Source organism: Oncorhynchus kisutch, linkage group LG3 (assembly GCF_002021735.2).
Source record: "Oncorhynchus kisutch isolate 150728-3 linkage group LG3, Okis_V2, whole genome shotgun sequence".
NCBI lineage: Eukaryota > Metazoa > Chordata > Actinopteri > Salmoniformes > Salmonidae > Oncorhynchus > Oncorhynchus kisutch.
Window position 1 is genome coordinate 47177780 of NC_034176.2, and position 12987 is coordinate 47190766.

General features: G+C 41.3%; 1 protein-coding gene across 2 annotated transcripts; it reads right to left on the minus strand.

The window, feature by feature from the left end:
- Positions 1-240: 240 nt before the first annotated feature.
- utp15 (UTP15 small subunit processome component) lies at positions 241-12679 on the minus strand. Of its 2 annotated transcripts, none has more exons than XM_020469756.2 (13): positions 11893-12679; positions 11373-11512; positions 11117-11209; positions 10650-10834; positions 10206-10384; positions 9543-9668; positions 6541-6676; positions 6233-6317; positions 5945-6100; positions 3504-3605; positions 3275-3408; positions 2985-3043; positions 241-1971 (listed from the first exon to the last, which is right to left on the minus strand). In XM_020469756.2, the coding sequence occupies exons 2-13, from the start codon at positions 11460-11462 to the stop codon at positions 1730-1732; spliced, it is 1587 nt and encodes a 528-aa protein (XP_020325345.1). In that variant the 5' UTR covers positions 11463-11512; positions 11893-12679; the 3' UTR covers positions 241-1729. The 2 variants fall into 2 exon arrangements, with proteins under 2 accessions (XP_020325345.1, XP_031663215.1); XM_031807355.1 differs by having other exon boundaries at positions 1195-1971; positions 11736-11900.
- Positions 12680-12987: the final 308 nt, after the last annotated feature.

Genomic DNA, 12987 nt, shown 5'->3' on the forward strand with positions numbered 1-12987 from the left:
CAGGGGCTCAACTCCCCTATCCACAAAAGTGGAGACAAATCAGACCACAATAATTACAGGGGAATTTGCGTAAACAGTTACTTGGGAAAGATTTTCTGTAGCATTTTGAATTCAAGAATTCAAACCTTTCTTCAAGAAAAAAAGTAATAAGTAAATGTCAAATTGGCTTTCTCCCTAACCATCGCACTACTGACCATATATACACCTTACACACACTAATTAATAAACATGTCCACCAAAAAAAAGGGCAAAATCTTTGCTTGCTTTATTGACTTTACAAAAGCATTTGATTTGATTTGGCACGAAGGGCTATTCTACAAAATTCTACAAAGTGGGCTTGGTGGTAAGGTATATGACTTAATAAAATGTATAGAATTAATATAATTATTTTCACAATGTCGAGGTGTGAGACAAGGCTGCAATTTGAGTCCAAATCTTTTCAACATTTATATCAATGAATTAGCAGACATGTTGGACCAATCTCCAGCCCCAGGACTAACACTATTTGACACAGAGGTGAAATACCTGCTATATGCTGATGACTTGGTACTTCTATCACCAACCAAAGAAGGTCTTCAACAGAACATTAATATTCTGGAGCAATATTGCCATAATGGGCCCTGGCAGTAAATTTCCAAAAAACTAAAATCATGATTTCCCCCCCAAAAAACAGATGTCAGAAACACAAATATAAATTCACCCTGAACAACACCTTAATAGGGCTTCAATAGGATTGAAACCTAATGTGTCATGGAGGGGGTGGGGCACGTATTGGCAAAGGGACACTACTTGGCATGACATCACATAATTTTACCATCAGAGCGTGCCAGTGGACTACTGTTAAGTATACTTTAGTGTGAAAGTGTTGGGATCTGGGACAATGTTTCCCCAAACCCAAAATGAATATTTATGAGCAATTCCCCACACACCCTACTACCCACCTGAATGCTTTTGTTTATTTAAATTTAAAGGGGTTGGGCAAAGGCTGAAATTGTGTTTGACAGTTACCCTTTAAAGCAGTACGTAACTGTGAGCATTTTATTCAATGGTAAACCGCCTGAGTAAGACATCTTCGTTGATTCACCATCTTTGGTGAACAAGTGCACACTTTGGGAGGATGGAGAGAATGACAATTGGGACAGTATACTGTGTGTGGTGCGCATGTGAGAGTGTGATCAAAGAGGATCCAGGGCGCCTTGTTTTCAACATTGATAGTTTACTTCAGCTTTCTTTTTTTTTTTTACGGCACATTGTAAATGTAAGCAAATTCTATAAAAATTCAAACCAAACATGAACAGATAGGGCGAGAGAAACGGAATACACGCACACTGTTTAGAGAAACATTAGCTGTGAAAGACAATTTGATGGCGTTCCAAAAAAATGAATTGTCGCTTTGTGTCCAGTCTGATACAGAGATTTAAGTATACATACAGATGTGTACATTTACAAAACAGTCTCTGAAGAGTCAAACCCATTTTGTCCTCTCTCTGGAGCCAGTTAAAATACCCTTTCTGTTAAAACCAGGGAGCACAGCATGAACAAGGCTCAGCTTGGTTGCGCAAATCCATTTTTTAGTTGGTGGTTTAAATTCAGATAGCAGGATGTAGTCATGGGTTCTCGAAGTCTGACGACGTTCCGTCAAAGACCGAGAAGCACTTCCGGAACCAGTCATGACGGGGGCAGCCCAGGCACTCTGGTACCCCGGTGGAATAGTATTTTTGTAGGGGCCTCAGGCGGCCTTGAGCTGTGGTCCCGGAGCCCCCAAACTCCCCTCTGCCAAGCCGTTAGACCGGCTGCTGCCTGGGCAAGGCACCTCTTTCCTTGGGAGGGATGCGGCGAATAGAGTATCCAACATCCCCAGAACTTCCAGGAGGTCCTGCTGGTAGTCAACCTCTCTCTCCACTAGCTCCTGGAGACGTACAAGCTGCCTGTCCACTACTGAAGACTGACCCACCACTGCCTGGTAGATGTCTGAGGAAACCGAGGGCAGGAGAATGACACACACACACACACACCTAACAAACTTGAAGAATTTTTTATAGTACAACTTCAGTGCGGCAGCAGTACCCCTGGCCCCGCAGACCCCACAACGGCATGCATGCGACACCCACACTGCTCAAATCATAGGCAAATGCAAACATTTTTGCCTAATAATGATTTGGCAGATGACTGCCTCATTAGGAATGGTAGGTTACAGACTGTTATGGATACCTGGTAATTGGCTGCTCTTCAGTAGCGAACTAGAAACACATTTAAAATGTACAAATCAGGGCTCTCACTAGGACTTTCTGACAAGGTGGTGCTGATGTAGGACTACGGTTGGGTGGGGGAAAGTCAGTCGACTCCCCCCTCCCAGGAAGTTGGAGCTTTTTGTCTTTTTGAAAACCCTGTAACTGTCATTTCTTCAAACCTAGTCTTAAATTATATCAAATAATGTAGCTAACACAGACGTCTGGTTTGATCCTAAATTAAATTGAGGGTCTCAAGGAAATTTTTTAGGTTCAATTTAGGGGTAATGATTATTTTATTCAATCGCTGTTTTTTTTGGTGCATAGTCAATGTAAACTGGCTTAATTTTGTTTGGGGAGAAAATTCAGAGTAATTAAATTACTTGATGCAATGTAGTAGTTTAGCTTACTGTAGGCAATTTGGAATATGAAACAACGGTCTTTCTGTGAAGGACAGTATTAGAGGAACATCTGAGATGTCTGTTTCCATTCACGTAGGGACGCGCACTAAACTACTGCAACACCGCACATTTCCTTGCTCGTCAATGCGCTCGCACCTACTAACTTTTCAGAGTTCAAAGCATGTGCAGGCAAAAAAAGTGTCCTTGCTTAGTTGACTAAACGCTGCAGCTAACTACCTTTGTTGTTATGATGCCTTGACCTCAAATTGTGTGCATGGTACCAAATTCTGTGCAGGTTGGCAGGTCTGTATACATATTCAGAATAAATCAATTAAGATTTGTTTCACAAACTCACCAAGAATCATCTCAGTGGCGGTGACGAGGACAGGTGTAAACCTGGGATCAACTACATTCCTGTGAAGGAGAAGATAAAACAATGTCAAGACACATGAGCAGGTGTGCCGCAGTCTGGTGTAGTGGTTGTGCTGCAGACTCCTGACCACACATTGCCCCCTCTGGCCTGTGCCTGCAAATCTGTGTCCCTCTTACCTGTCTACCCGTCACTTTACAATTACACATTGTAAAAAACAAACATAGGGAGTAGGTAGGCGCTGATTTGGAATTGGGTATTTGAGTGAGTGTTACCCAATCAGGAAATTGAGGAGTTGAGAAAGGTTCTGCTCGTCTCGTCCGGCCAGAGCGTTCTTCAAAGTTCCTCGGCGATCCAACTCCTTCATCACCGCCACCGTGATCTCAGGCTTTCTGTTCCTCCGCCACGACTGCGAGCACACACACACACACACACTTAAAAAACTATCAAGATTGTACAAGATATTTGTCTGAGTTGCTGAGATCATCAGGAAAGTAATTGTACCTCCAGGGCGGTATCCAAGGCCTTGGAGATGTTGAATTTCTTCAGCTGTTTGTCGTATTTGGCCAGGTGGCTCTTCACTGGTTTGCTGACAAGAAAGTCATCCTAAGGAGGGAAGAGGTTCGATTTCAGGTCACTAGCTAGGTATCCATTCAATTGATGACAGATTTTCAGGTGAATATTCTAAAAACTGCATAAAGAAAATGTGCATTTTCCCACCGGTGGTGTTTCCACCAAGGGGAATTGTTGCAGGTAAAAATCAGTGAGTGATGATGTAGTGCAGACAATGTACTTTTGCACTTAAGTTCTTATGTACCGAATAAAAATAGAAATGTTGAGTTTATTTTTACAGGGACAGTGCACATCCATCGCGTTTTCAATTCCACTGATAGATTTGTCACAAAAACTGTTGCGTTATTTAGCAAGTGTGCCTACTCTGATCATGGCATGTGCGCACTAGCCAACAGCTCGCAGATAGTGTGGGTAGGCTGTGCGGGTAAGCTAGTCTATATGATGAGAACATTATGAAAAAGAGAAAGAACATTTGTCAAACAGCAGTCAAGCGTAGATCATGTCACCAGAATTAGACGATAGTTATTGGAAAGCAGCAACAAGATCACCCTGTGAAGTTCATAAGTTATTTTATCTGTATGTAGGCTAATAAACTGTATGCTTTCCCGAGTCGTAGTGGGAGGACCACACACCATATGTGGTCCTCCTACTTATGACTCCAAGTTTACGTCAATAGGATGGATACTATATCAATACTTCCACATACAGGCTATCTGCAGGTTCCATGAAGTTGGATTTAAGACCTAAGACCTTTTAATGCCACTTGGAATGCAAATGAACACCAATTTTGAGATCTGCGTTCACTACACACCTGCAAATATACCTCTCCAGAAATGAGCCTGTGTTGGCAAAAAGTAGTATTTGGAACGCCGACTTCGAGCCAGTCAGCGGTTTAGTTACCTCAACTTGCTCAATTTCCACATTATTCATTATGAGAGTAGTTGAGGTTTAGTGAATGATTTGCCCCATACAATGCTTTTAGTTTTGGAAATATTTAGGATTAACTTATTCCTTTGCTACCCATTCTGAAACTAACTGCAGCTCTTTGTTAAGTGTCGCAGTCATTTCAGTCGCTGTAGTAGCTGACATGTATAGTGTTGAGTCATCCGCATACATAGACACACTGGCCTTACTCAAAGCCAACGACAAAGCCAACGATTGAAAAAAGCAAGCTACCCTGGGGAATTCCTGCTTCTACCTGGATTATGTTTGAGATGCTTCCATTAAAAGAACACCTTCTGTGTTCTGGTAGACAAGTAACTCTTGATCCACATTATAGCAGGGGGTGTAAAGCCATAACACATCCGTTTTTCCAGCAGCAGACTATGATTGATAATGTCAAAAGCTGCACTGAAGTCTAACAAGACAGTCCCCCCCCACAATCATTTATCATCAATTTCTCTCAGCCTGTGCAGCTTCTCTCATCTGTCATTTGTGTGTAAAGTGCTGTGCTTGTTGAGTGAATAAATTTTTAAAGACACAGAAAGATCCCCCTATGTTGAACAAACATCATCTGTACCAAAACTTCCTGTTTCCATCACAGCTGTCGTGATTTTTTGTTTACTTTCCTCGCATATAAACTGCGAATGGAAATGTGGTTTCGCATTTTTTTTTAATTAAATATAAAAACCACTACTGAATTCATCAGGCCGTTCTACGGAGAGTTATCTGAATTCAAACGGGAAACTGAAAATAAGTCCTTGGAAAATGAAACTATATCCTTAATTGAAAATACATGCCATTAAACATGATCTTGTTGACTAACATATTTGTCAGGGGTTGTGGTTGGGATCATCAGTAGACAGATCAGTCAAGGTATCCCTCAACAGGCCTGTTGTTCATAGGATTTAGGATCCCAGCACTGAACGACTTCAAGGCTACCATCTCTATCATTAGTAGGGTCACAGTGTGTATACTGACCATTAGGATTGGGCTAAACACCATATACTGGAGTATTTGGAAAAAGCCACGGGGTTGTTTTTCAAAAGTATGAATATTTGTAGCTATTTTTTAAGTTAAAGCAATTCATTTGTATGCGCTCTCATGGACTTCGGCAGCATATTCTCCGCCCATTTCCCGAAGATTTGCATTATGGGCCCTAGAGTACGGAAATAGTGTCCTCTGCATGTATAGTTCATATTTTGACGAATTTAATACGACATCCGGGAACTTTTGGCTAACTATATCATACTATGACCAATAAGCATACTATATACTCAATTCACGTCACAAATAGTACAGTCAGTGTGGTTAGTATGAGTATTCGAACACAGCTCTATACACTGCAGCTTTCCAGAACCCGGGTTAAAAATCCCTGTAGTGAGAATTGTTCTTTGTAGTAGAATAAAACAGTTGGAGGAATAGGCACTTGCCTTTTTTGGGACGTAGTTTCTTCCTTTGACAAAGATGCGGTACACTGGCTGCATTCTCTGTTTTCCAGCCATTTCCCGTTTCTCCTCAGGGCTCTTCCTATGTTTGATGCTCAGGACGCCATTGGTCATCCCAACGACAATGGACTCGTCATCAGGCTAAACATACAGACAGAAACCATTAGCCGTGTGACTTTATTAATATCTGAGAAGCCTTCATACACAATCCATAAATCAAACATAATCATAGTGTATTGCTCAGTCTCAGTTCGGGATTTCTTGTAAACTTACAGCCAGGGCCAGACTGAGAATGGAGGCGGCGTAGTCAAAGTTATGAACCACCTTGTAGTTGGTTGTGTTGTAGATTTTCACGTGCCTACAGGGTAAAAAACAAACAAAAACGCATATTCATCTAATCAAGAGATCCATCAAAACATCCAATAATCTTTACAATAATCTCGTTAATAAATATGTTTGTCAGAGGCTGTTTCAGAGTTGAAGAGCTCATTTGTAGTTCATTCGATGGATCACTCAAGGAACCTTCACTCGACATGCCTGCTGCAATACACACAAACCTGTCTAGAGCTGCTCACACACACCTGTCGAGGGAGGCAGAGAGCAGTCTCTGTCCGTTGCTGCTGAGACTGAGGCAGGTGACGGTCTTGTGGTGGTTCTTCAGTGACACCAGAGGCTGACCTCCCTTCAGCAGGTCCCACACCTTCACGTAGCGCCCTCCTGTGGGGGAAGGGGAGACAACAACTTGGTCTAAATGGTCTTTCCTCCATCAGCACAGATGTGACGAGCACAACAAATAATGGAGGGTGTCATGACTGTCCAGTGAGGATCTGAATTGGTCAGATAAGCTTGGCAATAAATAACTTCAGCGAGAACCCCCCCCTCACCCCCTAAGGGGGAGAAGGGAGCTGGTGGAGGGGTTGACAGATCACACGCTGTTGTAAATCAAGGAGAGAACATTCCTCTCCAATGTTCACACAGGAATGTGCCTCACAAACCGCCCCTTTTGAATGAACTGTATAAAACGGTGGGTTAAGAATTAACATATCAGACCAGAGAGGCGTGTACAGCTCACGTCCAAAGTGGTTCGAACTCTAAAATCTCAACACGAGGTAGAGACGATAGTCACCCCCCGGACAATCACTGGTACAGCTGATTAGCTGTCCTATGTAAAGTATCTAGAAAAGTAAACATAAGTGGGACCATTCTACTACTCTTCTCAAATCACCCTAGAATGCTACTCTCATCCCCCAATGGGAACCATCGACATGGCTGGCTAGCCTATCTTCAAAGAGGCAGCTTCAGGAGCGAATGGAAAGTAGAATAATCTCCGTAGTTCTGTTCAGGACTACACAACAAAGTCAACGACGGCAGAGGAGGACAACAGTAGAAGATAGGTGGGGACCCCTTTTGGACAATAAGAGCATTACAAGCGTTGGGAAAGGCCCAACCAAACCCCTTTCCAAGAAGGCTTGGTTCCGACACGAGATACACGGTTTACCAAGGCATTCACACGTATAAATTCATGATTTCTTACTCCAAACGGGCAGCAGTTCGTGTGCAAAGTAGTTTCTAAATGTACCAAAGTACTACGGTCTCTGTCCCTCTCCATGTCTTTTTTGTAACAAGCCACCATATTGCGTCAGTCCGCTAGGGACCTGCTTTTAATGTATTAAGTGTGCATGTTTATCCTGTGTTATCATTTACTTAACTAGAAAAAAAAAAAAAACTATTTGTGTAGTACTGAATCATAAGTACGGCTGGGGTTTAAAAAAGTAAAGTCATGATAAGCGGCACAAGTATGAGGTTAATTATATTATCCTGTAAGGGGGATATGGCTTAATATTGACAAGCGCACCCTTATTGAACAATTTATCCTTTGTTGAAATTGAGATGTTCTCTCACTGGCCTACACACAAAACCCCATAATGTCAAAGTGGAATTATGTTTAAAACATATATTTTACAAATTCATTTAAAATGAAAAGCTGAAATGTCTCAAGTCAATAAACATTCAACCTCTTTGTTATGGCAAGGCTAAATAAGTTCAGGAGTAAAAATTGTCTTAAGTCGCATGGACTCACTGTGTGCAATAATAGTGTTTAACATTTTTTTTATGACTACCTCATCTCTGTACCCCACACATACAATTATCTGCAAGGTCCCTTAGTTGAGCAGTGAATTTCAAACATATTCAACCAGTAAATGTTTCCAAAACTAAAAGCATTGTATTTGGAACAAATCATTCACTAAACCTCAACTACATTGTGTAAAAAAATTATGTGGAATTTGAGGTGACTAAAGTGCTTGGATTAACTGTCATGATCAAAACATATTGATACAACAGGAGCTAGGATGGGGAGAAGTCAGTCCATAATAAAGTGCTGTTCTGAATTCTAAACAGCATTATCAACAACTAGAGTCCTGCGGGCCCTAGTTTTGTCCAACCTGGACTACTGTTCAGTCGTGTGTTTAGGTGCCACAGAGGGACCCCAGAAAATGACAATTGGCTCAGAAGAGGGACAGCAGGGCTGGTCCTTACATGTACACGGAGAGCTAACATTAATACATCTCTCATGGCTCAAAGTGGACGAGAGATTGACTTCATCACTACTTGTTTTTCTAAGAAGTGTTAACATGCTGAATGTACCGCGGTGTCTGTTTAACTACTAGCACACAGTTCGGACATCCATGCACACCCCACAAGATACGCCACTCCACAAGACATGCCACCAGAGGTCTCTTCACAATCTCAAGAACAGACTATGGTAGGCGCACAATACTACATAGAGCCATGGTTACATGGAACCCACATCAGGTAACTGATGCAATGTATTGGGTAAAGTGTTATGAAAAGTAATGTGTAATTTTTAAAACTGTATATACCTGTCTTAAATGGTGCTGGACCCCAGGAAGAGAATGGGGATCTCCTTAATAAAATCAAATAATACAAAGTATTGACTTTTGTAAATGAGATAATTCTGAATAAAACATTATTTATTTGTTTAATAGTTTTCACTTTGTCATTATGGGTAGTGTGTAGATGGGTGAATTTGATTTTTATTGTACATTTTTAATTCAGGCTGTAACAACAAAATATGGAATAAGTCAAGGGGTATGAATATTTTCTGAAGGCACTGTACATATAGGTAGCCTGGTCTCCGACTAGACATAACATAGTACATTTAAATCTGGGACAAAACTTTGTATGATATATTACATTTGGTATGACAGATGGTTACTTAAGGCAAAAACAAAAGTAGGGTGGTTGGTCGGGCGTATAACGCGAACGACTAGCAACTGAAAGGTTGCAAGATAGAATCTCATCACAAACAACTTTAGCATTTTAGCTAATCATTTACTGCTTTTTTGCAACAATTTTGCAATAGTTGCAAAATTTGTCATATATAATATGAATTGTAATTCATAACGTATCATACGAAATGGGTGATGGACATGCACAAATTAATACATATCCTACGAAACCTAACATACCATACTAAATGGAGTGTCTCGGATTTACATACAAAATGGTTATGGAACTCACAGTACAATAATGGTTATGCAGCTATGCGGTTACAGCTTACCTGCTGAAACCAGTAGTCCTTCAGAAGGGTAGAGCAGAACGCTCTCCACGGGCTGGCTGTGGTCCATGGTCATCACACTCTTTTCCACTCTGGCATCAAACATCCTTAGTGTGTGGTCATAGGAGCCTGAGGATGGGGGACAGAGACAATACACACAAACAACACACTTTCAGCATGTGTGTAGATAGCAAACCAACACTATCAAGAATGTATGGGTGTTTAAAGGGATAATTCTGGATTTTGGCAATGAAGCCCTTTACCTACTACATCAGAGTCAAAAGAACTTGTGGATATCCTTTTAATGTCTCTGCATCCAGTATAAAAGGAACTAAGAGGTGGCTCCACAAGTCCATGCTAACTAGCATTAGCGCAATGACCGGAAGACTAAAGAAACAGCTAGCATGCTAGCTCTTCCCATAGACTTCCAGTCATTACACCAACGCTAGTTAGCAATTGCGCTAATGCTATTTGGCAACTTCCTTAAAACTGAACGCAGAGACATAAAAATGGTATCCACGAGTTCATCCGGTTGTGGGGATGTAGATAAAGGGCTTCATTGCCAAAATCCCAAACTATCCCTTTACAATGGCTGGTAGAGGCAGTTGTGTGAAATGATGATTTCTGAAAACATGTCTTTGTATCAGTAACTGTGTTTCATTTCACCGGTTATGAAGATATCTCTGTTGAGTTTGCTGGTGATGCCACAGCGGATATAGTCTGTGTGTTCCTTGTATGAGGTCAGTTCAGTGGAATTGGGGATGTCCCACAGGCGACAAGTGTAGTCGTCTGAGCCCGTCAGGATGTGATAACAGTCTGAGGTGAAATCTGTTACATGCACCCCCCTTGAGCAGAGAGAAACAGTTCAGTTAATTGTAGTAAAGAACACCAGAATAAGGAATAAAAAAATGGGGTCCAAAACATCCACACAAGACAGAGGCAGTTGAAACCATCCATTTTAGTTCAGTTGATGGATCACTCAAGGAAATCGTCACTCAACGGGCCTGCTGCTGAGCGTAGCAATTTATTTTTGCCCACTGATAGGGAAGGATTAGGGGACATTTTCCAACCAGACATTGGGAACCCGGTGACGTTGAATTGAGGACCTACTTTGTGTGCCCTTTGAACACCCTGAGCGCCACCTTGCCGCTGACATCAAAAAGCCGCACCATGGAGTCCTCGCATCCTGCCACCAAGAGCTGACCATCTGACCGGAACTTTCCGCTGTACGCCGTGTCCTTGAAGCGAGTAAATGTCTTGACTGGCTCCGTAGAAAACGGTCCGTAGATGTGGATCTGAAACAGGCAGCGGGTTTAGAATGAGTGAGGGACACACACCCTTTCAGCTTGTGTAGATGGCAACCAACACTATCAAGACTATGATTGTTTAAGATGGCTCGTAGAGGCTATGGTCATAAATGTTTAGATCATAATTTGTAGTTCAGTCGATGGATCACAGAAGGTATGCCATTGTCATCATGGATTTAATGAGAGGATATAGTTCAGAACCTAAATTAACCTCCATTGTTTTCCTAGAGTCTACTAACGTGTATGTGAATGGCAGTGAGACCAGCCTACCCGTGTAGAAGCAGTCACTGCATAGTTGTGTGGTGCCAGGGAGGAGAAGTCAATGCTTGTGACTGCTCCAAATTCCTTTATCTGGACTGGGGCCTGAAAAACATTCAACAACAGAGAAGAGTTAAAAGAACACAATCAAAGACAAGTCAACCTCATCAGTAGGCTATTAATTGTCTTGTTACTGCAATATGGAAACTTAAATAGCTAGTATGCTCATGCTGCCACCAAGAACACATCGACAGTGTGACAGGCTTACCTTGTAGTTTTTCCAATACAATGTGTCCGGAGTAACTTTCTCTCCAAGTTTGGGATATATTGGGATTTTTGTGGATTTGAATGAAGCCATTTCTGTATGTTGATAAGGCTCCTCTTAATCTTCGTATAGTTTCCGCCCACCTAATTTATGTGAGGAACACATAAAATATGAACACTCAAATAAACCAAAATCTAAAACTGAGCAAGCAGAGAATCACTACCTTACAGCGTTGTTGTATGCAGCGCAGCATGTGCTAGCTAACTAGCTAGCTAGCTACCAAGTATTAAGATTTTAAGTCTGCAACATCAGACAGCTTGGAGTTGATTATGCTTAAATTAGCTACCCACTAGCGTCTACACATACTTAACGTATGGAAGTAACCTTTTTCTTCGATCACTTTATTGAAATGGAAAAACAGGAGTATAGCATTGAAAATGGCTAGCTAACTAGCATACACAACGTGGTCCAACAGCGGTCCGCACGCCAACAAGATTTAAAAAATACAAGCAAGGTTTCTCACCTTTGGGTGGTATTCCTTGACTAAACTCTGTAGATCGTAATCCAATTGATTCAATTCAGAAATAGGTTTGCGTTAGATAAACCAAAATGCATTCATGTTTAAAAAGTTATCACGTTGTTCTGTGCCCACAGGCTCCAGTCAAAGACAGTACAGTAAAGAGAGGCAGAAACTGCTTCTCCAATAAAAATCCCTGATCACACATGTAGGCGATGTCATGGCGACGTTGGCTAGCTAGGCTGACGCACAGAAACACGTTATTGGGTCTATCGGTCAAACTGCGCATGTGCAAGCCGTCAACATAAAGGGACTATTTCGATATCAAGTTGTTTTTGACGAAAATGATAACTTGTCAGTTTGTCACTTTCACGCGGTTGGAGTAGTAACGTGTTAAACTACTACTTTTCATTTCACTCTGACTTCTCAAACCCGGCCTGGTCTGCTTGGTCTGTTTCACAAGCGTTCCCGGAAGTCTTGCGATGTTGCGCCTCTGGGTTTAGAAACTCTGTGATGCAGCCGTGTTTAAGATCGCCACTTCCGTAAAAAAAAAACGTTATTGTTTACTGTTTCATTGGCCAAACAACCATCTCCTGCCTGGGTAGCTGTCCACCGTGTATGTCCAATTGATACATTCTGGTAAATTCCAATCAGTTCATACGCTTATTTAACTCGATGACTCATTGAAAAACGAATTAAAATGTGATTCAGTTGATTCATTCATTGGCTTAAATTTGTTCTCTCATCTCCCTGTCAAACTTCATGTCAAAGTGCGTCAGTTCCTCACAAAAAAGCAGTCAAACCATCCACACCTTATTTAAATAAAACGTATTTAAATTTAACTATATTTTAAGACATTTAAATACTCTACCAACAAAAAAAGTAAAAATGTTAACCTTTATTTGGCTATGCAAGTCAGTTAACAACAAATTCTTATTTACAATTATTATTATTTTTATTTCATCTTCATTTAACCAGGTAGGCAAGTTGAGAACAAGTTCTCATTTACAATTGCGACCTGGCCAAGATAAAGCAAAGCAGTTCGACACATACAACAACACAGAGTTACACATGGTGTAAAACAAACATACAGTCAATAAT

Coding starts and splice junctions, on each gene's coding strand:
- utp15 (XM_020469756.2), bottom strand. CDS start 11,462: ATGGCTTCATTCAAATCCACAAAAATCCCAATATATCCCAAACTTGGA. Junction 6,101..6,232: donor TTCTCAGTCTGGCCCTGGCT/GTAAGTTTACAA, acceptor CTGTATGTTTAG/CCTGATGACGAGTCCATTGT. Junction 1,972..2,984: donor CGCCACTGAGATGATTCTTG/GTGAGTTTGTGA, acceptor CGGTTTCCTCAG/ACATCTACCAGGCAGTGGTG.